The sequence below is a fragment of the Neltuma alba genome, unplaced genomic scaffold (genome assembly GCF_004799145.2).
Source record: "Neltuma alba isolate B1F8T4 unplaced genomic scaffold, ASM479914v2 tig00006308_pilon, whole genome shotgun sequence".
Classification (NCBI taxonomy): domain Eukaryota; kingdom Viridiplantae; phylum Streptophyta; class Magnoliopsida; order Fabales; family Fabaceae; genus Neltuma; species Neltuma alba.
Genome location: NW_021634415.1, coordinates 1 through 24,293, shown reverse-complemented (window position 1 = coordinate 24,293; position 24,293 = coordinate 1). Strand labels below are relative to the sequence as shown.

The following is a 24,293-nucleotide window of genomic DNA, read 5'->3' as shown; positions in this document are numbered from 1 at the left end:
TAGAATGAGGGGAAGAGAATTGGTCAAAGTCGCTAACTTTTGTCGTATTTGGGCAGCTTTGCCTAAATAATTCTCCATGTGGAATATCATATGCGCTATGCAATAAAGGCAAAGTCTTCGTCAACTTTGCGTGTGAGATTCTTCATTTTTCCGGTGAGGCCCATCCCACCATGATAATTAACCAATCCTGCATTATTAATAATTATCGTTTTAAATTATATGCTCGAATTAAAAAAACCTATTATTAAATAACTTATATTTGACACAATCTAAGTAGGCATTTGATGAGCTCCATCTCCAATTATTTTTATCAACAAATAACATAATGATGGCAAAATTTAATTAACCAAGAGCAGAATATTCATAATTAGATGCAGGACGTACACGACTCGTTAAAGAAGTTGTTGCTACAATGACTGGAGCGGGCCAAATAAATGTAATGAATGAATTTCGGCCACACAATTGTCGTCTCCGTTCATCGTTGTTTTTTTTTTAATGATCTTTTTTTTTAATACCTGTTTTTTATGATCTAGGAACGGAGGTTTTAAACATGTTTTTCGTCTCTAACACAAAGTGATTGAACAAATTCGATACTTGTGCAAGAGTGTAATATTAATAGTGTATCTAATTGTACAGATTTAAAATTAAATTAATTTCTCAATTATTCATTTTTTGATGGTAATATAGCTGGCTAATTCTAGAAACTGACATATTTAAAGTCGTTCGTGTTAATTTAATTAATTAGTTCAAAATAAGAATGCATTGATGTGTTGTCTTTTTGTTAAAAGTCATCTAATAAATAACACAACGTTACATTTAAAAATATGTCACGGATCCCCAACAAAAAAAATTAAACAATGTAACTTATATATAAATATACATATATCAATAAAAAAATTAACACCATCGAAGAAATGCACTCCGAAACTGTAAGGTATGAATTCAGGGTTTATCACAAAAAGTTCAATGACTTCCGACGGATTCAAATATTTCATGTAGAATTAAATTAAAAAATACAGTGAAAATTTATTCTTTACCGTGTTGATGTGTCAGCGTCGTATTTTACATATATTAAATTTATAAATAAAAAAAAGAAAAGAAATTCTGCTTTTTTTTTGGGTGATTTCTCATCCGACCCAACCAATTATTTTCAAATAAAATTATAGAATTTTGACAACAAGTCATTAAATCATGCATGGGTCCGGATAGTTCATTTCTGAAGCTGGAGTGGAGTTGACTGACTTGGTTAAAGTCTGTCGGTCGGGCCAGCTTTGTTCTTTCGTGGAATGGGATGGATGCAAGCGATGTCCTCAATCTATATATCTAGTCTCAAAAGAAGCAGGCTGTGTTGAACCGCATATCGAAGCATTCCATCGGAAAGCCATCCCTCTGATCTCTAATCTGGATCGATCAGAAGAAATGGAAATGATGGGCCTGATTCTCTTATTAGTAGCCATAGCAGCAACAGCTGGTGAAGCTCAGTTGTCCCTGCATCCTGGCTGTCCCCACAAATGTGGAAGTGTGGATATTCCATATCCATTTGGTGTTGGACGTCACTGCTCTCTGAATGCATTCTTCAATCTCGCGTGTAATGGCACCACATTACATTACCCCGGCTCAAACATCCAGATCTTGAACATATCCATCGATGGTCAAATGGATATCTCTATGTATGTCTCCCGCATTTGTTACAATAAATCAGGAGCAGTGGATCTTGACCTCTCCTTTTCCTCTCTCAAGATTCCTGCTTTCCCTGTTTCTAGCTCCGCAAACAAGTTCGTGAGTGTGGGTTGTGACACCTACGGCTACTTGAATAGTTTTCAGGACGGACAGAATTATTCCACTGGCTGCCTATCGCGATGTAACCGACGACCACCACCAGCAGAGAATACTGGTGAACCTTGTTCCGGAATTGGGTGTTGCCAAGTCGATGTTCCTCATCGAATGAGGAATATCACTTTTGAATCATATAGCTTCCAAAATCATACAAATGTGTGGGCCTTCAACAACTGCAGCTATGCTTTTGTTGCCAAAAAAGGCTCCTTTGAGTTCTCTCCTAGTTATCTCGAGCGTCTCCCCTTTAACGAGTCCCGGCTCGTGTTAGATTGGTCTGTTGTAGATGATGATGCTCGTCAAGAAGCTACCGCTCCGAGCCCACCGAAATCTGTATGCAACCCCAACGCCATCTCCCAGAACTCCGCCACTGGATTCGGATACAGATGCCTCTGCAAGCCCGGGTATCATGGAAATCCTTACCATCCGGATGGATGTCAGGGTATAATTCTGGTTCCATTTTTCTTTGTTTAATCGTTTCCTTTTCTGCATAATCACATTTACTGATGCCCCGCTCCTTTTCAGATGTCAACGAGTGTGACCAACCCAATGACTGTGACATCAAAGCGCATGCGCAGTGCAACAATTTCGATGGCGGCCACAACTGTTCTTGTCTCCCTGGTTATAAAGGCGATGGCCGCGTTGATGGAACCCGCTGCACTTTGGAAACTCCTTTTCACTCTAATCCTAATTTGCTCTCTCTTATAATAGCACTAGGTTAGAATGCCAATGGCTGTTTTATTTTATTTTTTAATTTATTTTCTCAGAATCAGTTTTAAAAATAAAAATTCTCATCATATGTTCTTATACTTGAGCATTTCTTCCTTATCACTAAACCCCAATTAGAATCTGTTCTTATCCTTTTTACACGTGCTACTTTCTAGGAGTACTAAATGTTTTTTGCCCACATATGTCCATATTTAATAAAAATAGTGAGAGGAAGAGAGTAAAAATTAATATGATGTTAGAGTTTAGTGTGGTAAACAGGGGTAATATCAAAAATCACTATATTTTTATGAGAAATTTAATGATTTTAACTATTTTTCTTATTAAAGAAAGGATTTTACAATAAGGGATAGTTTTTACTTTGTTCATTAATAGGAATGAAATTTTTTTTATTGTCTAGGAAGCTTGCCTTGCGATAGGACTCTAAATACCCTGTCTCATGCCGGGGCCATCATACAAATCTGTCCAAAAAAAATTTATCATACCCTTCTCTTCAAAGATACTACTCCCCCAGTCCTAAATATAAGACCCATTAGGACCAGAGGGAGTACTTTAATTTCAGTTTGTTTGACCTACATCCAGTTGGTCAATATTAGATTAGGGTCTTCTTCCTTATTCAAGGGATGGCGGGCATTGGATTAGAGGGAATAATTTGAAATAAACAGAGGAATATAGTTTTTACATATATTTAAATCAAAGTTAGAACCTTTTTTCCTCGCTTGAGATCTTACGCTGGACTACATTAATTGCTTCCAGGCGTTTGTGCAACCTTGTTAGTTGGCTTCACCCTTGTTTCCATGTTATGCTGGGCACACAAGCAAAGAACTCAGAAGCTAATTAGAGAAAGAAATTTCGAGCGAAACGGAGGAAATGTGCTGTTACAAAGACTTTCACAACAACAAGGATATGCTGACAGAACCAAAATATATAACCAGGTTGAGCTTCAGAATGCCACAGACAACTTTGATGAAGATAGAATCCTTGGTCGTGGGGGACAGGGCACAGTTTACAAGGGTATATTACCAGACAACACGCCGGTTGCCATTAAGAAGTCTAGAGTAGGAGGGGATCCCAGACAAATTAAGGATTTTATCAATGAAGTGGTTGTTCTTTCCCAAATCAATCATCGGAATGTGGTCAAACTTTTGGGGTGTTGTCTTGAAACCGAAGTTCCTTTGTTAGTCTATGAGTTTGTGGATAATGGCACTCTTCTTGACCATATTAACCCATCAAAGAATGAATTCTTTATCTCATGGGAAACTCGATTAAGAATAGCTGCAGAAACTGCTGAGGCCATTTCATATTTACATTCTGCGGCCTCCATTCCAATTATTCATCGGGATATAAAATCTACCAACATATTACTAGACCACAATCATAGAGCAAAGGTGTCTGACTTTGGAGCTTCAAGACTTGTTCCTCTTGATGAGACTCAAGCTGCCACAGTGGTACAAGGGACGCTTGGATACCTGGATCCAGAGTATCTTCTCACAGGTCAGTTAAATGAGAAGAGTGATGTTTATAGTTTTGGGGTTGTGCTTGTAGAGCTACTTACTGGCAATAAAGCTGTTGAGTTCAATAGACCTGAACAACCAAATTTGGCTATGTCCTTTGTGTCTTCAATAAAAGAAGACCGTTTATGGGAAATTCTTGATAGGCAGTTGTTAGATCAGAAGAAGAATGCTGCACAGTTGAAGGAAGTTGCTTTTCTGGCAAGAAGGTGTATTAGAATTAATGGAGAGGAAAGACCAACTATGAAGGAAGTAGCAATGGAATTAGAGGGTTTGATTGCAATGGAAAGGCATCCTTGGATGAAGGGTAGGGATGCCATGGCTGAAGAAACTGAATACTTACTTGTTCATGTGCCTGATGAATATGGGGCCGCCGGTACTAGCAATTCATCTGGATATGATACCATGCAAAAGCAGATGGCGTTTGAGATTGAAGATGGGCGTTGATCATTTGATGCCTCTGTGTCCGCCGTCCTTTTTTCTTTATTTGTAGGACTTGTTTTTCCTGCAATTTTGTAGACCTAAAGTGCATCTCTAGTGATGTCAATCCGTTCACTTCTAAGTACTCATCCGATCTAAATATAAGATTCATTTTATAGTGTAAATTACATTACAAATATAAGTCTTATATTTAGGATCAAACAGAGTATTTTATTATAGTCGTTTGAGCTTCTCTTCTCCCTCATGTAAACCAAATATGTTGTTAGGAAAGAGATAAAGTATGACAGAGTTACCACTGCTAAGGCGTTGACAGACTATTAGTGAGGCATTTGTTTGTGCCATTCACCACCAATGGGATGCATTAGCTTTCGTGAGACAAGGACATCGTGGGGTCAATAAAGTGTCAACATTTTAATGAAATGGCTGGAGTTTATGCACCTCTTGATTAATCCAAATGGTTAGTGTTACATTGGCTGCCTTCCATGAAAGTATAAATTCCGCCAAGTAACTAAAGTTATGCATAAAAAAGACTTGAGTATTTTATAACCATTTAACGACTGAGTGCGTCAAATGACGAAGATGTTTGCTTTGATACAAATGTTTACATGCAAATCAAATGGTTGGCTTTGATACACAATATAATTCCCGCAACTTCATTAAAAAGACTCACTTTCAAGAGCAATTCGAGTCTCCTGTTGCAGTCACACTTATTTGGTTTATATGAAGAGGGTAAACGTCACAAGGGATGCGAGAACACAGCCTAAAATCTGTAAAAGAAGCTACATCAATAAAGAACAGGTTACATTCTTCGATGTGGTGACATAAGCAAATTAAAAAAAAAAAAACACATAAATAAGGCGTGCAGCCTTTGAAATTGGGGTATTAAAGCATTCTACTCAAGCAACGGCTGACACAATGGCTTCTGTCTTAGTTGGACGCCAGAATGTCTTCTGAAAACAGAGTAATCCCTCGTTGCCATTTGAATACTTAAATCGAATATCCCAGTGTAGAGATTCGACGATACTCTCTATCTCACCTGTACTTTCAACATTGTCCCTTACGATCAAATAACCTTCAGGTCTCATGATCCGATCAGCTTCTGCAATCACCGCTACTATATTGCATCTGAATCGAGTAAAGTTTTGGTTAAACAAGTGGAATCAGCAGATTTCATGGTCGACAATTTTCATGATCACCGAACTTACCTTTCTTTAGTCTTAGAGAATAGGTAATCAGCATGGAGAAGATCATAAGATCTAGGGTAGGTATTGAATGACTCACACCAATCATGATAAATTCCAAATAAGCCACGCTCATAGATTATAGCCAGCGTATCTGGAGAGTCGATCGGAACTACATTCATTACCCACACTTTCAAGTTTTTCAGAGCCGCAGCAAACCTGAATAACGATAATACTTACAGAACTTAGCAGTTGCATCACTAAAAGAAATCAAAGAAAGGGACTATCTAAAACTGTCATATGCTTTTTCAAGGGGAAAAACAAGTTTAAACGGAAAAAGAAAAATATGAGAAGGAAAAGAAATGATAGTCACTCTAGCAGACTCATGACATGAAATCATATGACCTCAGACTCCTAAGAAGCATGGATTGACACAGACACAAAACACAAGACGATACAGACACTGCTAGAAGACAAATTATATAGTGTACAGGTGCAATTTGAGGTGTTGATTCATATTTGATACCAGCATTGAACACTGTAAATACATACAAGAAACAAATGCAAGAAGAATTTCTGAAGGGAAAGGGACCACCAGGGGATTATAGCATTCATGGGGAGCAGAATATACACAAGAATGGAGAATGACTTACCCTCCATACACAGCTCTCATGTCCATGACATTTCTTACTGAAGACCAGTTGATACCCATTCCATCCAAATATGAGTGGGAAAGAACGTTTTTCCAATGCCTAGAGTCAGAAGTGAAATCTACAGGAGCAGCTCTTCCATAAACACCTGCCTGAGAGTTCAACCAATAAGGTGGTTTCTCCAACCTCGTTGGCCAATGTACAGGCCAGAGTGATCCGCGCTCCGATGCACCAATAGGAACTTTGTGCATACAAGGCTCTAGCGATACATTCCTGAAGATATGGAATTTGGCACATGTAATGATTAAAGGAGAAACTCCTTTATAAAGAAATATTCTCTGGGCAGAACAATGTTGGCAACCCCGGATAAGTTAGTATAAAAGGTATCTTTAGAAACCACCCACCCCCCCCCCCCCCCAAAAAAAAAAACCAAAAAAAGGGGGAAAAACAAGTTCTACTCATACGAAGTTGAAGACTATGGTGGTTCCACTGGCTTTCTCAATTTCTCGTATTTGAACAAAAGAATGTTCATGAAAATTAAGCATTACTCTGATAAGCTTGATAAAGTTACTCTGATTTGACAAGGACAAAACTGATTGTAAGTATCTATCAACAGATGAAAAAAAATCATTTATTTTCTAGATAATGTGGGCTCAAGATCTTTTGTAGTTTAGTAAAAATAATATTTCAATTCTGTAATGCATTCTTACTAAAAAGAACATCATTGCCATCAAAATTCGAGAAGCCAACATATATCTTTTGGTTCTGGTTTAAAAAACATCTTTTGGTGATTTTTTTTATTACCAAGCTGCATTTGCATCATCAAGCTCACTGCACAAGGGAGGCTCATTTTTGGCTCTGGAATTATAACATTCATTGGAAGTTGGTTTTCTATATATTGCTGCTGCCACTCCATTCAATTTGTCCCTTCCAATGACCACGAGATCCCAGCACATTGACTTCGTAATTTCACCCATATCTGCGGGAAAAAGGTTTTCATAAAATCCGCCCACATGGTGGTTCCTACTAGCAACATGAGCTTGGGTAAAATAAGCTTTACCTTTCCAAATCCCAGAGTCTTCTGGATTCTTTTGATAAACCGGGGTAGCAGACCACACAAAGTAACCTCCTGGTCGCAAAACACGGTTAAGCTCCAACAGTAGCCTACCACCTGCATTGTACAATTACTAAGGCATTACTAGATCATTCAAGCATAAACGGAAATAATAAAAGCTAACAAAAAGAAAAGCTCAGCAAAGGTTTATCCACCTTCTATGTGCCAAGGGACTCTACAGCGTGCACAGTGGACAAGATCAAAGACAGAACCAGGGAAGGGCAATCTTTTTGTGCCCATAGCACCTAATATGGCAGGAATTCCTCTTTCAAGTGCAAACTGTACTTGGGCCTCATGCACATCTTTAGGAGCAAACGACATGGTAAGAACATCCTTTTCAAACAAGTAGCCTCCAAAGCTGGCTACCCCACACCCAACGTCCAATATAACACGACTTCTTTTCCCCCATGCTATTTTAGGAAGAGACTAGACCACCATGCAAGCACCCAATAAAGAGAAGATACCAATCAAATGAGAACAAAAATTTTGAAGACAGCATAATAACAAGTTGTAAAGCTTTCATAGGTTAGAGGGCATGATAACACACATATGAAAAAATTAAGAAATAAAAACCCATTGAGGTTGAATTCCTGAAGGCTTATACAAGAGAGGCAATTTGTTTCACACTGCAAACCATACCACAAGGTTACAAAATTTTTGGTGAATTATGTAGACAGAGAGGTGAATAAGTACGTGCTAAAGTTGAAGAGTAAAATGGCCAAAGGATGTTAATAGTTCAGCTCAAAATTTTGAGAACTTTTAAAATGCCTTGAAATGATAAACATAATCATAAACGCCCTTACATTTTCACATTTGAAACATGCACGAACAACAGCCATTTCTCTTCGAAGTTGATCATAACATTTGCAACAATAAAGAATCATGTATACTTATGCCTTTCTCATTATCATTTTCTTCCCTAAGTTAGTTATCTCTCTGGAAACTGTTGTTAGATATTAGCATAACTTTTAACTTTAAGAGCTTTATTGACAACAAAAGAACAAACCCAGTTCATTATTCAACAGATACACTAGTCTCTTCAGCACCTGATATGGAAGACATGCGTTGCTGTATGCATGTTCAATTACTAATGTATCTTCTGACAAAAAACAAGGATGTTGCTATATATGCAGCAAATGACGTAAATACGTTTCTGTTTTCCTGTAACTAAATAATCAATTCACAGGTTTTCATAAACAATACTCTCTCTGTTCCTTATTATAAGAGACATTTGATGCTTATGGCATGTTCCTATATATAAGAGACACTTAAAAGTTGTCTCTACATTTTTGTGTTGATTTCCTATTTTACCCATATTTATTGTCTCTAACTCACACTCTCTCTCCTTCCCACTTCTCTTTCTTTTAATAATTCACCATTGTTCTCTCTCCTTATTAATGAGGGCATTTTTGGAAAAAAAATTATACTTTTAACACATTAATTATTCTTAACTAATTTTAACAGTTTTTTTGATCAACGTAATTCGGTTATTCGTCTCTTATAATAAGGAACGGAGGGAGTATTTGGCAAGAACAATCAATCATAGAAAATAACGTGTTAGGAAGAGAATGGCGTTGACAAAATAGAAACACATAAGAATGGCTTACTTTCTGAATGAATTCTATGTAATGAAGAGCACCATGTTTAAACTGTGTTCCACCTCCAGGAAAACTAAGGTATTCCCCGGTAACTTTGACCCAATTCTGATGACCCTTAACTTCTGCAAGCTTTGTGTGCGGTGCATTCTTGTACCATATCTGCAATTGGAACCAAAATATAACTTCAACATCAAGTAACAACATTATATTTTCATCCAGTATATGTCACTAACCATTTCCCTGCCTCTGGGCCACTTAATGGGGATTCTGTAGCCCTCAGGTAGAGGAACAAGACAGGTGGGAGCTTCATCAGGACAGTGCCTCTCCCAATGTTCATAGTGCCTGATACTTGGAAGCTTTCTAATAGCTTGCCAATTATCAAGACAAGGAATATATTCTGGTCCTGCAGTTGTTTTACAAAGTTTCCAGTCATATTTGTTTCTGTCATTAGAAATTGAAGACTTCTGTGTTTCCTTCTCATGTTGTAACTCTACAGCTTGAGTTGACCAAGTTCCATTTTCTGTGGTAGCATTATTTAAGATTCCTGACTCTGTATCAACATTAAAAGCTTCCTTTGAAGTTTGATTACTATCATGACTTTCCATGATACTCTCTCCAGTAGCTTGTTCTACCTTTGAAGACATATTTTTCTTAATCTTCTCCACAGTCTCAATACCAATCTCATCTTGATGTTTGTTATTGCCTGTACTTTTCTCTGTCCCTAATTTGTTGTTACTATCACTTTTGTCCAAATTCTTTTCATCAATAGTTTGGACAACTATTGTTTCTGTTTCCACAGATTCTGAATTTAAGTTTCTGTCTAACTCTTCATCGTGAGTGCTTGAACCCTTATCTGAACCATTCTTCTCATTAGAGCTCTCCCTCGTAGTATCCTCTAGCCGGTTTTCTACAGCTATATTATCATACAATTCTCCAATACCTTTTTGTTCCCCCTGGTTTTTGAAATGGTTTTCACTCTCAGATTTATTGGCCTCGAGATCTGCCTTCGTTGATTCATCTACTATATTAGCTGAACCATTTTCAAATTGCGCGGAGGCATTGTCACCTACTATATTTCTCACCTCATTAATAGTCTCAGCTACCCGCAACTCTGAATTCTGAATTGGGGCAATGAATGACATTACTATCCATATACCAATTAAACAAAATGCAACAAACACGACTACAGAGACTGTCGAGTAGTAGTTCAATGATTTCCTCCCTTCAACCCGGGAATTCTTCGCAATAGCCATGCTTTTAAACTACTGATAGTCCAAGTTACATGTACCTAGTAAGGAAAGCAAAATATTAGAAAACTCACTATAAGAATGTAACTTAGCTAATTCATGCTTTCTTCTTTTTATTAGTTTAGAAAAGTCATCAGACAGTATTGCAGTTAAACTACGCTATTCAAATAAACATCCAAAAGACCAAAATCAAACGTAGGGACACAACATATGTGATCTCCAGCACCCCAACAGAACAATCAGAAGAATATAAGTAACAGAACAGAGAATGAGAAAGACTGACGACCATTTATAGCCATAGTTACTATTGTTCGTTTGCTTTGTTTGGGTAGACCAAGGAAACAAAACAACGGAAAGTAAGAAGGTAAAGAAAAAATCGGAACTTTCTTGGCAACATTTCGAGGATATGCAAGGGACATTTCGAACCTAAGGTGCAAAGCTCTTGGCAAAAACAGATTAAAATTTTGCGCAAAGTCGATTACAAGTTACCTTAAGGGGGAACCCCAAAGGGCATTGGGAAAAAAGGAAAAAGAAGCAGGAAATCAAGCATAGAAAAGTGAAAAATTGACGAGGTTCGTTTATGGTCGCACAGAAAAGGAAGACGAGTATCACGCATAAGTTCCCTTTACCCCAAAAACACATGCTTTTAGCATTTTCATTACATCCAACAAACAGAAAGGGAAGATCATGATCACAAAGATAAGCTCATCGTAACATCCTACCTTGAGAGGAATGGAAGGGGAAAAAAAAAAACGAGATACTATGACGAATTGCCCAGGCTTTACTCACTTTCGTAGATCATCTTCAGCAGGTGAGTAGATGGCTGGAAATGGTACATAAAATTATCACTCAAGTTGCAGAGGTAACGGAGAATGGAGGAGTAAGCAGAGCTGTAGATATTTCAATGGAAGGAAGAAGACGAGATTAACGCGCTTAACGGAGAAAGGCGAAGGCATGATGCGCTGGCATTAGGAAGTTGAAATCCAAGGACAGTAGTTGCAGTAAAAGATGTGCATTGTGTATTTTATTATTTATGGGTCATATATGAATCTACAGCTGGCAAGGAGCTTATGATTACTGAATCCATACTAATTATTCATACATTTTGTATCGCACAGCTTATTTCTCCTATTTCGGAACAAATAAGCATGACAACAAAGCGTTAGTTCTGAGTTCTGACATCGAATTTGGTCAGCGGCTGGCCATTAGCTGATTCCCTATAAATATAATCTTCCTGCTGATTTATTAAAACAAAATACTACTTCCGATTTTTAATATAAAATTTTGTTTAATTTTTATTTTGATTCTAAATATAATATTCTGATCCACTTTGTCTCTCATATTTATATTTTTTTTTCAATGTAATCCTTCTAACAATAGTAGTTATAATCAATATACTTGATTAGTAAAGACATCTTAAGAAAAAAACACCTATTTTGTTATAAATAACTAATTTAATTTTTTTTCTTAATCTTTTTAAAATAGTTAATTAGTTTTTAGAATTAGGACCGGAGGTAGTATCTCGCCCAGAAATCTAATCTTGACCGAGCCCAAAATTTTGATGGAAACGCCAATGAAAAAGAACATTCAAGTCCTAACCGGGGCAGCCTAGGACACCGATCACTGGGCATTAACATAGCTAGTTGAATCCCCTGTTGTCCCAAGGTTCTTAGCTGAGAACAAGAAATTACTTTACCATAACAAGTTTCATGTTTTTTTTTTTTGTGTGACCAGCATAACATGTTTCATGTTAACATCACGAGTTGAATTTTTGAAATATTTTGTTCTTAAATTGTAATTATATTAATATACTGGCCCTTGAGCGTCATTCTCCCTATGCGATGTCATCCCTTAAGAATTGCTGAATTTATTTTCACTGATAAAAGTATGGATATGAATAGTTAATTAAAGAAAAGAAATTTAAAGTTTTGCTCTGTCATGTGAAACCAAAGAAAAAATAGTTCTCCGTTTTTTTAAATAACCCAATGCTTCTGAATTCCAACGTTATTCTATTGTGGGCATAAATATTTTGAAATCTTTTATTTTTAAAATTATAACTCTGTGTTGGGCTGCTGCTTTCAAGTTTCAGGCCACAACCAAACAATGCGAAGAGGGGAGGACGTCCAAATATTTAATTTAATTAATTAAATAAGAGCTGTAGAGTCGAAGTTCAAGGAGGTCCGGATCCGTCCCTCACGGATTCTAGACCCAACAAAAGCCACGTCATCACATTATCCACAAGCAATCGAGAATTCAAGCTGTTCGATGACGTGGCACAACCTTCATCCCCATGACCAATCCCCATTTTCCACTCATCAGCTTTTGCTTAATTAAAAAAAGTTTGATTTTTGAAACTCCAAAAAAAGTATAGTTATAACGATATCGTGTGGAGGGAATTGATTGACAGAGATTTTAGGCCGTGGGGTCCGATGCACAGCCACCCAAATCACCTCCCCTTCCCCTCTGTGTTCCTCTCTCGAGCAAAAGGCATGAAAGAAGACAATGGTGGCCTGTGAAAAATGAAGACGACGACTGTTTTGTGCATCTTCCATGGCTACCCATTGTGCTTACAATGCCTTTTCTTTTTCACCGTCAAGGGAACTCTTCAGCACCAATTCTGTCTCAAAGTCATCCATTAGAAGTAGACCTTTTCTTTTATCCTCCATAACCAACGCTTCCGCATCTTATAACACCCTTGTTTCTGAGGTAACACCTGCTCTATCTTCTACTAATTTATCAATTTCATTCTACTTTGAAGTGGCATGCCCTGTACTCAAACTCTTTTGCTGGCATTTTGAAGTGAGCTATGTGGGAAATAGAGGATTATGGAACATTCCTTGATTAATGTCGCAACTTATAATGTCTCTTTGATCATAAGTTTTCTTGTTTCGGAATATTTTGTTTAGTTAATGTATGATGGGTGTTACACACCAAAGGTTTTCTTTCCTGCCTGCCTCAGTCCCTTCACTCTTACCGTAGCTGCACACATGAAATCTTTTAGCTTTTGGACTCTCCTCTTCTTGGTAGTTTACATCATTTACTGAATTACAACGATGGGGGTTACATCTTACTTCCAAAGACATACTTTTATCAGTCGCTTCAAGGTCATTGATGGTTTTTGAGGCTGCATTCTGCCATTTGAAGTTTAAGGGCCCACAATGCGAGGTCCTATATTACATAACATGCTTATGCTTTTTATCTATCCTTAAAAGACGGCAGAAAATTGGTCTCGTGAAGTCTACTTCATGAAGCATGGACGATTCAAGAAAAGGAGCAGCGTTTATATTCAACACAAGTTGGAAACTCCAATTTATAACATGACTTGAAACTTTAAATGTGATATGGACGTTTCAAATCTTTCTGTGTTAGCACCCCTACTTCTTAAAGTGTGATTCTTTGCATTCAGGGTAGTGCTTGATAATGTTTTACGATCTTCAGACTTTATTCGTCCTTGCATTGTATGATGAATTTGATCTTGTTATAGATTTCTGAGCTTTTCTTCCCCCACATCCCTCTTTTACTATGAAAATTTAGCTCTTCATATGACGGATTGTCCTGTTCCTGATAAGTAGAATACCTTGCTTCACGCCACACTAACCTCCTCTGGCTTACTGATAAATGTGTATATATTCTATATGTCCATAAACTTTTGGGACGCAAGTTCTTTCCCGCAGATTTTTTCCTGAAACCGAAGCTTATCGATAAAAAAATAGAAACTCCAGAGTCATGTGGCCATTTAATTGTGCAGTTTTTAAGTTTATTTTAAAATAAAGTTAAGAAGTAAAGAGTAGATCTCTTCAAGCAGTTATAAAGACATATAAAAAAAAAATTGAAACTACATAATTGCATGACTCGGGGGTTAAAAAATAAAAACCAGATCTCTTTAATCGGTGATCTGTCTCCCCCTTTTATTTACAAAATTATAATTGCTTTTTATGATTTATACATAGAAGAAATATACTTTGTGTGAGAATTTTGAGAATTTTTTGCAAGCTGAGAACCTTCGAAACAGCTGGTTACCGATTAATCACTTATCTAGAGTGAGGAAAGGACGTGCGAAAACCTCTGTCTCCTGAATTTTAATTTCAGTTGCAAAGTTGAATTCCTTATTTCTGAGAGCAGGGTAAAAAATTTAACATAATATGCTATGCTTATTATTGATATTCCTTGTAAAAGGGCACTTATTTTTCCCAATGTTAGGCTGTTAGGCTCTTGGGTCCTCCAGCAAGATTTGAAGCCTCAAAACTGAAGGTTGTTCCATTGGAAGATCACATAAATAAATGTGCAAGTATTATTCCAAGAACCTATATTCTATCTCACTGTGACTTTACAGCTAATCTGACCTTAACTGTATCCAATGTTATCAACCTTGACCAGGTACGTGTCTTTAATTTATGCCTGTCTGAATTACAAGTAGCAAGTTTCTGATGCCAAACTGAACAAAATCCTAAGTTATCTTAATCCATGTTTAATGTCTGCATTACCTTCTATGACTATGGTAGTTGAGAGGGTGGTACAAGAAGGATGATGTTGTAGCTGAATGGAAGAAAGTGAAAAACGAAATGTGCCTTCATGTTCATTGCTTTGTCTGTGGTCCAAATCCCTTCCTAGATATAGCTGCTGAGTTCAGATACCACATATTCTCCAAGGAAATGCCTTTGGTATGTTTGCCTTATTCTATGTCATCTCTTCTGAACATTCGATTTTATGACTGATGTAAGAGACACTTTATCTTATTACCTCCTTTGAATGTTGATGGGTGAAACTGGGAAAAGTAGCCTCATATGTGTGAACTGCTTTGCCAAAGTTTTCCATTGCACAAATTGCGGGGGAAAAAAAAGATTATTCATTGATATGTTTTCCGCATTAACTTCTCTTGAACCTTATATTTTGGGCTCTTTCTGGTGTATACCAGAAATGCTGCTCCAATTGCAAAAAGCTGGTGCGCTTCTGGTATGGTGACATATTGTAGAAGAGTTTTTGTCACCTGAAGATCACATCTATAGCCTTGTTTACGAGAATTGAAAGCATTCCCCCGCCCCCCTTTTCTCAGATGATTGTCATAGTGGTATTATGGCTATAAGCATGACTTCCTATCTTGGGCATGACAGGTACTGAAAGCAATACGACATGGAGATTCTGTACTTTTCAGTGAGCATCCTGAATTGCTGGATTCTATAGTCCGAGTATATTTTCATTCTAGTTCTAAAAAATACAACAAGATGGAATGTTGGGGAGCACTGAAGGATGCTATGGAGGTAAAATTAATGAAGGGATCTCTTACCTCAAGGAACTTATGCGTTTCCAATTCTTTTAATGTTTTAAAATGTATTTTGATTAAAAAAAAAAAAAGTCCCTTACATTATTAACTGGTGCATTTTAAAAACAATTTACAGACAGAGCTTGAGTTTCTTGTTTACTTGAGAAAATTTTAATATAGTTTGCAGACAGAGCTTTTACCGTTTTTACAAATTCCATTGATTAAGCAACAACCATAATTGTTCAGAATTAACTAGTTCGGTGATAATGTCTTGTTGTGTTTTCAGGGAAAACAAGAGGATCACATGCAAGGTTTGATGAGGGAACATCCCGGGCGAAGCCCAAAGTCGATATTTCAAGCTCTTTTTGCTTTCCTTCTCTGAGTTTGAAGATTATTCATAATGTGGATATCATTTTTTTTCCCCACAATTCATCGCACAGCTCAATTCAACTTTGCAAGAATGAATCAAATCTTTGGGACGATTCAAAAAGGGAAATGCAAAGTTGCACAAAGATCACGTCTATCATTGAGTCATTCATTTCCTGGACACACAACTCTTGTCTTCATTTGGAAATATCAACTCAATGTTCTTGTACAATATAGACCATTTTATCATCATATCATTACTGTAACTATTCCTGTCTTCTTTGTCAAGAGGCATGACTTCGCCCAACTCACGCATCGCCTGCCTGGGAAGCAAAACTGCTATTTTTGGCAGTCTATATAAATTTACAATTACAATAGTTGATCACTACTGACGGATCTTAAGCCCTCATACGCCAAATATTTTTAGAAATTTTGTTATTTTTATTTGTAAACTGTGTTAACCTTCAGTTTAATTTATTTGGTGGTTTCAACCTCAGAAGTCTCAGCGCGCTTCGTTGTTTTGCCAACAAATAGGTGTATCTACTCGATCGCCACCAACTGTGTTGGTTTAATTTATTTGTGAGGGCTGATGAGACAGCCCACAAATAGGTGTATGAGAACAATTTTCCGCTGATGGAAACAATAGTACAATACATATATCCTTTTTTTGGGGAAGTGTGGCTTAATTGCCTTTGAATTGTGTCACATCTTCACATATGTGCTTTTCTGATTTTCATTTTTAATCAAAGTTTTCCATATTCGTACTTTTTTATTTAACTAAGCAGCTATATTTTATGCCTAAGGTATCTTTCTTTGCCGTCCATGCGTATTTTCATATTTTTTTCGCTGTATTCAACATGTATTGACTCTTCAAGTTTTACTTTTCCAATCCCTTCACTAAATGTTAACACGTATTATTAAGGTAAGTGGTATACAATGGTAGTAATTAAAAATCAATTTTAGCTGCCGGCTGAAACTACTAAATTAAGAACGGGGATATATAATGCCCATAGACACTGACATATTAAAATTGAGCAAATATTCACCATGGTATGTATGGTTTATAAACAATGTGATTTATCGTGTACTGAAATATAAAGACACGTAATGAAGTTAAAGCATGGATAAGAGCTTGCGACGTCACTGGAGTGAGGCAACACCAACAGAGAATGATATAATATAATGTTAATGTCCTTTTAGGCTAATTTCAATTCTACTGTGTATATATTATTTATGGCATTTCGGGAACAAGGGCGCCATAGGCACTTCTATACATGGAATATTATATCAACGATGTTTTTGCAATTGCAATCAGAGTTTTCCATATTCTAAACCCATTTTATCAGCGATTTCTGTAGCCATAATATCAGCTGTAATTATTTATAAATACTCCTCCGGTCCTTAATATAAGACCCAATTGTTGAGTTGGTTTTGGTTCTAAATATAATGTCCATTTCTCATATTTATCAGTTTTCTCTAAATTATCCTTATGGATACTCCTTCAACTATGATCAAGTAGAAGATGAAAATGGGGTATTAAGAAAGATGATTGTGGTATTTTAGGAAAAAACGTGTCACATTTCTTATAATTAACTAACTTACCTAACTTTTTTAATCTAATCAAATTAATTAAATGGGTCTTATATTAAGAACCGGAAGAGTATTCTGCATTTATTCCTTGGCTTCTTACGCCTGTGTGTATGTATATATACGTGGGCTATTTGTTTCGGTAAAATATATACACACAGAAGAATTTGGCCTCCATCCTCCTTCTTCTATCGTGCGGAGCCATCTTCTTTCTCGAAGGCAAAATGAAAGAGCGTGAAGCAAGTGCTGCGTCAGAAATCTCAAAGAAGAAGATTGAGAAGAGGAAGCCACCAGTTCGAGGAAATACTATCAAACTCAGAATCCTCTGCGATGTCATTCATCTGTGTAAGCTCATAGCAAAGAAGATACGCCATCGTGTATAAACCTCTATTTAATAATCCTCAGTGTGTTAATTTCCTCCAAACTTCTCTATAAATTATATAGATGACAACAATGTGGCCAGTATTATATCTGTGTGTGTGCGCGCGTGCGTGTATATGTATATATAGCTTCAATCTGGTTTTTGGATTAGTCTGTTCAGTGTATTCTTGAATTTATTGCATGAAGAAAATGTGGTTGAGGCTTTTAATTATTAGAAAATTAGGATGATTTGCGCTTGTACAACTATGCATTTGTTGAGACTCCGTGATGTGGAAGATGTTTCTCTGTGTGTGTGTATCCAACTTGTATGTCTTATTTTTGTGGGTATTATGTATTTTTCATTTAATATTCGTAATCACTTATATGGCCATCAGATTATTGTACCATACTAGTAGATTATTATGAGGATTTGTAAATGATTAGTTGGGACTTGATCGAGAAAAAAATAATTTTTAAAGGTTTGCGGAAGAATATGATTTCTAGTTTGGCACCGATTTACAAAAACTATTCTCATAAATTTCGCAGTCCCAACTCCCAACATGAATGACGTCCTCCTTTATTTGACGAGCCAATACATTAAAATTAATTTTTCGATCAACTCAATAATCAGAATTAGGGGTTTGGTGAGTACTATTGAAAGTCACATCATTCCTCATCTTTCCGGGCTAAGTTCTAATTAACAATGTTATTTGAGAAGACCAGTTGCTGAAACTGGAATATGCACCGAAGCGTAATACCAAGAAATAATAGAACAGCCGAAAATTTATAGTTGGAACATTAAAAATTTATACTAAAAATATTGTTGTCGCCCGGTGGCCAGTAAGGAAACAAAGCAAGAAACTTCGGTTGGCACACACTGGTGCAAACCCAATGTATAATTAGTTGGTGATGGATGTTTTGGAAGTTTAAGAATGATGGTAGCATTGCTTTAACTTAAATTTAAACTCATGCACGTTAAACATCTTGAAGGTGAAGTTATAGCAAGTGCATGAATAGGTTTGTGGAGGATGAAATAAAGTGATGAATATATTGGTGATGTACGGCACATGGTCGGGGTCCCATGAAGCTGGGGTCTGTGTTTGTGACATAAATGGCAAATCGCCAGAAGGTGGCACGAAGGTTCCTCCTCCCTCCCTCCCTCTCTCTCTCTCGTTCTCCCCCCATATTATATATTAACCCTATATATACACACACACTTGTGTGTGAGTGTGTTGTATAATTAATATATGAGCCGCTATCACTACTAGTAGCAGCCATGCAGAAGCAAAACATAGAGAGAATGGCGGAATCAGCAGGAGTGAAGAGGAAGAGGGAGGAGAAATGCGTATTATTGCCGGCGTCGAGATCTGGAAAAATCAAGAGACAGATAATGATGCGCCTGTGTGGCCACATTAAGCACGCCTGCAACCGCCTCATCCTTCATTACCTGCTCTCCTCTTAATCTGCGTCACTTAATTTCTGCAGTATCATCTTCATGTATGCAACATGTAATATTATATATACATAGATACAGTCCTCTATCCCGCTCACCAGTCACCATGCATGTATCATCAGTAATATCAAATAAAGTCGCCATCTTCTATCTTGATACTCTCCATCGCGTTTCAACCATTAATCTCCTCATCACTTCTACATAGCTAGCTTACATTTCTGGGTAGAATGCAGATATAAACCCATCAATATTGCAGATTTGGAACTTGGAATACGCGCCACCTTACCTCAGCCTAGCTCCGCCCCATCCTTTTCCTTATTTTTATACCGAATGTGCTGCTGCAAGCCACTATCTCATCATTAATATCTATCTCGTATCAATATTCAAACTTCTCACAAATTATGTTCTGACTTTTCATAATTGAATGTGCATGCATATACGTATCTTGAATTATCATGCTGGCGAAGAAAAATATCGAATTATCTATTTTAACAAAACGATAACGTTGAAAAATTAATTATTCCAAAAAATAATCATTTTTGTAGCAACCTCTCATTTGAAAAGGTTTATAAATGCGGAAAACAATTAATACCTGATTTACCTTTTTTATCTAATTCTTTCAGGTGTTTTCTAGCGAGACTACATTTTTGTGACAACAATGTCAATGAAAAAATCGAATTTATAGTATTAAGAACATTTTAATGAGTAATTATGCGAATCAAACTTGAAAATTAATTAAAATTTTTATCTATTTCAAATTAGAACTTTTTGGGTCCAAAATAACGCTCTGTCACACGCAGTCGATGATCAAGTCCAATTGACTGACGGCTCGCTGCGAGCTGACAGATGAGGAGCTAGCCCTCAAGAGTCTCGGGCCCATTCTTTTGTGGGGCCATCTACGAGACTAGAATCCCGAAAAGTGAAGGCATCCTCAAGGAATTTGGATGCTCATAATCCTTTTTTTCTTTTTTTTCCCCCCACTTTGCTATCGGCTCAAAATCCAATATTATTGAAAACACGAGTCACCAAATTCTTTATGATCAATATACATGAATATATGCAGCATATGGATGAAACTAGGTACATGCATGGGGGGAAAAATAAATCACATACGACAGTTCCCAAGGGCAAGCATGAAATAGTCATCTCAGATGTGAGGCAAAACTCGATCAACATGCATATAAGCTGTACCAACAAACAATACAAACACAACTAGTATGACCTATTCGGTTTCGAAGACGACGAAGTCTTCTTCGATTTAGCGAAGTCCACCAGATCTTTGAAAAGGGCATCTTCCGGCTTCTCTTGTTTGGTTGGGGTGGATGAATTCAAAGACAAATTCTGCGTTTGCCCCACCAAGCTATCATAAGAGGAATTGGATCCACTACTTGAATGAGATGCACCTTGCTGCTCAAAAAACTGTTGTCTCTGGTTATACCTCGACGGTGGGGGTGGAAGTACGACACCAGTAGATTGCGTTTCCCACGGAGCTGGAGGAAGCTGATCTGTAGATTTGCTCGGGGGCGATGGTTCATCATACACGGGTTGTCTGGTAAAAGTTGGCGGTGACGTACTCATGCCATGAGAAGGGGGTGAGGACGGATAAGGGTTGGAATGAGACGGAGCCAAAAATGGGGCTGGTCCTGAGTTGTCTGCTTTGTATGTGTCGCCACTAAGATAGTCAATCATGCCAGAATCAGAGGCGACAGGCTTCCTTGATGGTGGTGGTGGGGGAAGAATTTGATTTACTCTTACACTTTCTGCCTTGTCATTGGTTGGTTTACGACCCAGTGCATGAGTATCTCTTGACCTGCAATTATGATGATGGCACATTAATTACAATGATAAAACTGGATGCAAAGAGAGATATGTCAACTCAAGTGTATCAAATGACTGTGCCTCTTTTAGCTGATTATGGGTAGCCTGATCATGCGCCCGTGTGACTGTGAATACACTGAGCAAGACAAGAAAAAGTGCAAAGAAACAGGATAAACAAACAAAATGTGACTTAGTTTTAAGTATTCGGTGACAAGTTCTGCAATGGAACAAATAACAATTGAATGTTCTTTTATAACTCAGCATCGTATGATTAAGCTTTTTCAAATTTTCTCCGCGTGTCATGTTTTTACTAGAGGACAAGATAGCAAACACCAGAAAGAAAAGATATTTACTAAGAAAATAAATAACCTTTGGACTCACCTATGAGCTAACTGATCGAAGTCATCTTCCGACTCATCGTCCTCATGGTTTACATTGACAAGTGGAAGAACAGAGGTTTCTGTTCCTCTCGCAGTTGCACCTGAATTAAGAGTTCCGTTTTGGATATCATCATGTCGGCCAAGTACACGTTGCAAGCTGTCATTCAGCGCCAATCCTTGACTCAAAAGTTGTTCATCCCTGAAAGTTATGCAGCCATCCCAGTCTGATCACTATGTTATTGCAAAAAGAATAGAAATAATCATCCATTAAGATTATATTCTTACGTAGTATTGTTCACAAGAAGCATGACCCGCTTTTGGTAAGAACGGCACTGATCAACAAGGTCAACAATTACTTCTTCCTTCACAGCCTGAAATATTGGACCAAGAATATTACATACCAAAAGGCTGAACAATTTAAAAATGTCATTGTGGCAAACAAAATTATTGCCAAAAACTAATAACAAGAAGAAAATCAGTATCACCTGAGGATTTTTTGGATCCAGCGCGCTAAGTATTTCTATCAATACATCAGCTATTCCTTGAGCATTTTGAATTTCTGGCAGGCTAAATATAATAAAACGACTTTAGTTGGAGTAATATATTACAAACCACCAAAAATAAAATATTGCTACAAAAAGGAAATAATCACCAGAAAGAAACAAAGACCAAAAGAAAAAAAAGGGATATTAGAAGTACCCAAAAAAAAAAAAAAGCTCCACCAGACAAAATATCCGTTAACAACCACATCCTGCTTAACTATGGTGAATCTACAAGTGGACATATTCTGAACCGCATTGATTATAGAAGTTTGATCCCGGAATAAAGTTCTTACATCACATTTTACAGACAGAAACACTAAAAGGAAGGATCCCATTGTTAAAACACTAAAAAGAGAATGTAAAAAGACACTACAATCATTCAATTCATATATAAGGCAAAAGCTAATTTAAAATATGCAATATTTTCCATTTCTATTTAATTTTCACACCAGACCAGTATCAGGCAAAATTGTCACAATTGATGAGAAACTTTAAAACGTACATCCAAGCAACAGAAACCATCATTGGGAAGCAAGGGACCGATCCAAAATGTATGAACTGAAATTCGAGACCTAGACAGAATATAGACCTCCCTCTTAATTTGAAAAGATGTTCAATTATAATAGAAATCTGGAATCATTATAACGAACATGTAAATTATGTCTATAAAATTTAGAATTTGCCATGCTATGTCAATAATTGAAATTATAAGATTGACACTAACTAACTAGTCCGTTATTTATCTTACATAATGTGAAATGTGAGAAAAAGGAACTGCAGCTAGCCATACTTAACAAACAATAGAATCAGAACATTAAGAATGACAAGCAAATTAAAGAATACCTAAGGCCAGAAGCATCCGACTGAAGAGAAGCTTGAATTGCAGCATCATCATAGTCCGCAGTAGGATAGGATATCAATAGGCTGGGTTTGAGGAGGAGTGAACAGAGGTGCCCTATTCTCTTCTCGTGGGGGAAATTCAACTCCAGCAGACTGTCAAATATTGAGAATAATATATTACAGAAACAAAATATCAATGTGTTAGTACTTATACACATAGCAGCAACATTGTTAAGGATTTTTCTTTTTCTTTTTCTTTTTTGGGTGAAAGTTATGGATATCTTTTAGATAAAGTAAACTGTCCATATGTGCGCATGTATGAGAATTGACTCCGTTGACACTGAAGTAAATCAAAATTAATGGTACACCACAATAGATCAGTTTATAAACAACAAGCTTGAGCAGCAGAGCAGATTATGAACAAATAAATGATATCATATGAACTATGGTGACTATACCATGACACGTCTTAAGAGATTCCACATTCCACACTAATTTGGTAGTGGGACTGAAGCGACAACTATAGGAATGAGTAGCAACATTCAAGCCCATATGCAGAACAAGTTAAAATAATTCCAACAAGAAAAGTAGAAAGGATTACCATCCATCTACAATAAAATGAACGATACGCCAATGTATATCCTTTACAAGTAGAACTGTTGCTCGCAAAATATTGAAAATGAACAGAGTAAGATAGAGATAAACAAAGCAATCACCCTTAGTTCATTATACGCTGCATAGAACTGGGGAAACCTTCCACTGGACCACCAAAAGATTCTTGCCACATATCAATCAAAATCAGTATTTTCCCTGACATTTAAGTCAGGCTGCACAATTAGATCGAAAGAACAAAACACTATATAAGTCTTCCATATACAGGGGCAGGAGTAACATATTGAACAATGAACAAGTTAGTATATACCTTCTTCTTCACTATCTTCACCATTTCATGTAAGATATCCCGCTCAATGATCTGCTGAAACAAATTTTCACCACAATTTTTGCTGAGAGTCTCCAATGCCTACATCAAATATTCCAACGTGAAACATCTATGTAAAGTAAACAATTCTTGTTACCTCACTCACAAAAAAAAATAAATGAACATTTGAAAGTACACCACAGACAATATCTCAGAACTACAGCAGAGAAGCAAATTATCATAATGTTGCACAACGCACAATACAAAGAATCAATAATGTCAGAATTTTCACCCTTTCTATACCAAGCACATGTGAAGCAATTGAAAATTAGCAGAAAAATATATAGAGATTAAAGAGAATAGAAATACTGACAAAAAGGGCTAGAAGTTGTATTTTGGGAGTTTACTGCTCAAACGCTTCTTAAGTATCTTTAATGCATCCGTTGCTTGCCTGCAAATCCAAATTC

The 24,293-nt window shown here is 36.9% G+C and overlaps 3 protein-coding genes and 1 pseudogene across 5 annotated transcripts; 2 read left to right on the top strand and 2 right to left on the bottom strand.

Moving 5' to 3' along the window:
- The first annotated feature begins 1,407 nt into the window (after window positions 1–1,407).
- LOC114750054 (wall-associated receptor kinase 2) lies at window positions 1,408–4,828 on the top strand. The gene is made up of 3 exons (XM_028938597.1): window positions 1,408–2,275; window positions 2,359–2,550; window positions 3,316–4,828. The coding sequence occupies exons 1-3, from the start codon at window positions 1,420–1,422 to the stop codon at window positions 4,515–4,517; spliced, it is 2,250 nt and encodes a 749-aa protein (XP_028794430.1). The 5' UTR covers window positions 1,408–1,419; the 3' UTR covers window positions 4,518–4,828.
- Window positions 4,829–5,150: 322 nt separating this feature from the next.
- LOC114750062 (probable methyltransferase PMT25) lies at window positions 5,151–11,267 on the bottom strand. Of its 2 annotated transcripts, none has more exons than XM_028938603.1 (9): window positions 11,024–11,267; window positions 9,288–10,342; window positions 9,064–9,213; window positions 7,612–7,882; window positions 7,403–7,513; window positions 7,147–7,321; window positions 6,346–6,615; window positions 5,717–5,911; window positions 5,151–5,636 (listed from the first exon to the last, which is right to left on the bottom strand). In XM_028938603.1, exons 2-9 carry the CDS (start codon window positions 10,305–10,307, stop codon window positions 5,408–5,410), a joined length of 2,421 nt encoding a protein of 806 aa, XP_028794436.1. In that variant the 5' UTR covers window positions 10,308–10,342; window positions 11,024–11,267; the 3' UTR covers window positions 5,151–5,407. The 2 variants fall into 2 exon arrangements, with proteins under 2 accessions (XP_028794436.1, XP_028794437.1); XM_028938604.1 differs by having other exon boundaries at window positions 11,091–11,267.
- A 1,501-nt stretch (window positions 11,268–12,768) lies between these two features.
- LOC114750060 (protein STAY-GREEN LIKE, chloroplastic) lies at window positions 12,769–16,336 on the top strand. Of its 2 annotated transcripts, none has more exons than XM_028938602.1 (5): window positions 12,769–13,007; window positions 14,502–14,678; window positions 14,804–14,962; window positions 15,413–15,559; window positions 15,808–15,923. In XM_028938602.1, exons 1-5 carry the CDS (start codon window positions 12,852–12,854, stop codon window positions 15,811–15,813), a joined length of 645 nt encoding a protein of 214 aa, XP_028794435.1. In that variant the 5' UTR covers window positions 12,769–12,851; the 3' UTR covers window positions 15,814–15,923. The 2 variants fall into 2 exon arrangements, with proteins under 2 accessions (XP_028794435.1, XP_028794434.1); XM_028938601.1 differs by having other exon boundaries at window positions 12,770–13,007; window positions 15,848–16,336.
- A 3,972-nt stretch (window positions 16,337–20,308) lies between these two features.
- Window positions 20,309–24,010, bottom strand: LOC114750061 (TOM1-like protein 3; annotated as a pseudogene).
- Between the last annotated feature and the right edge of the window lie 283 nt (window positions 24,011–24,293).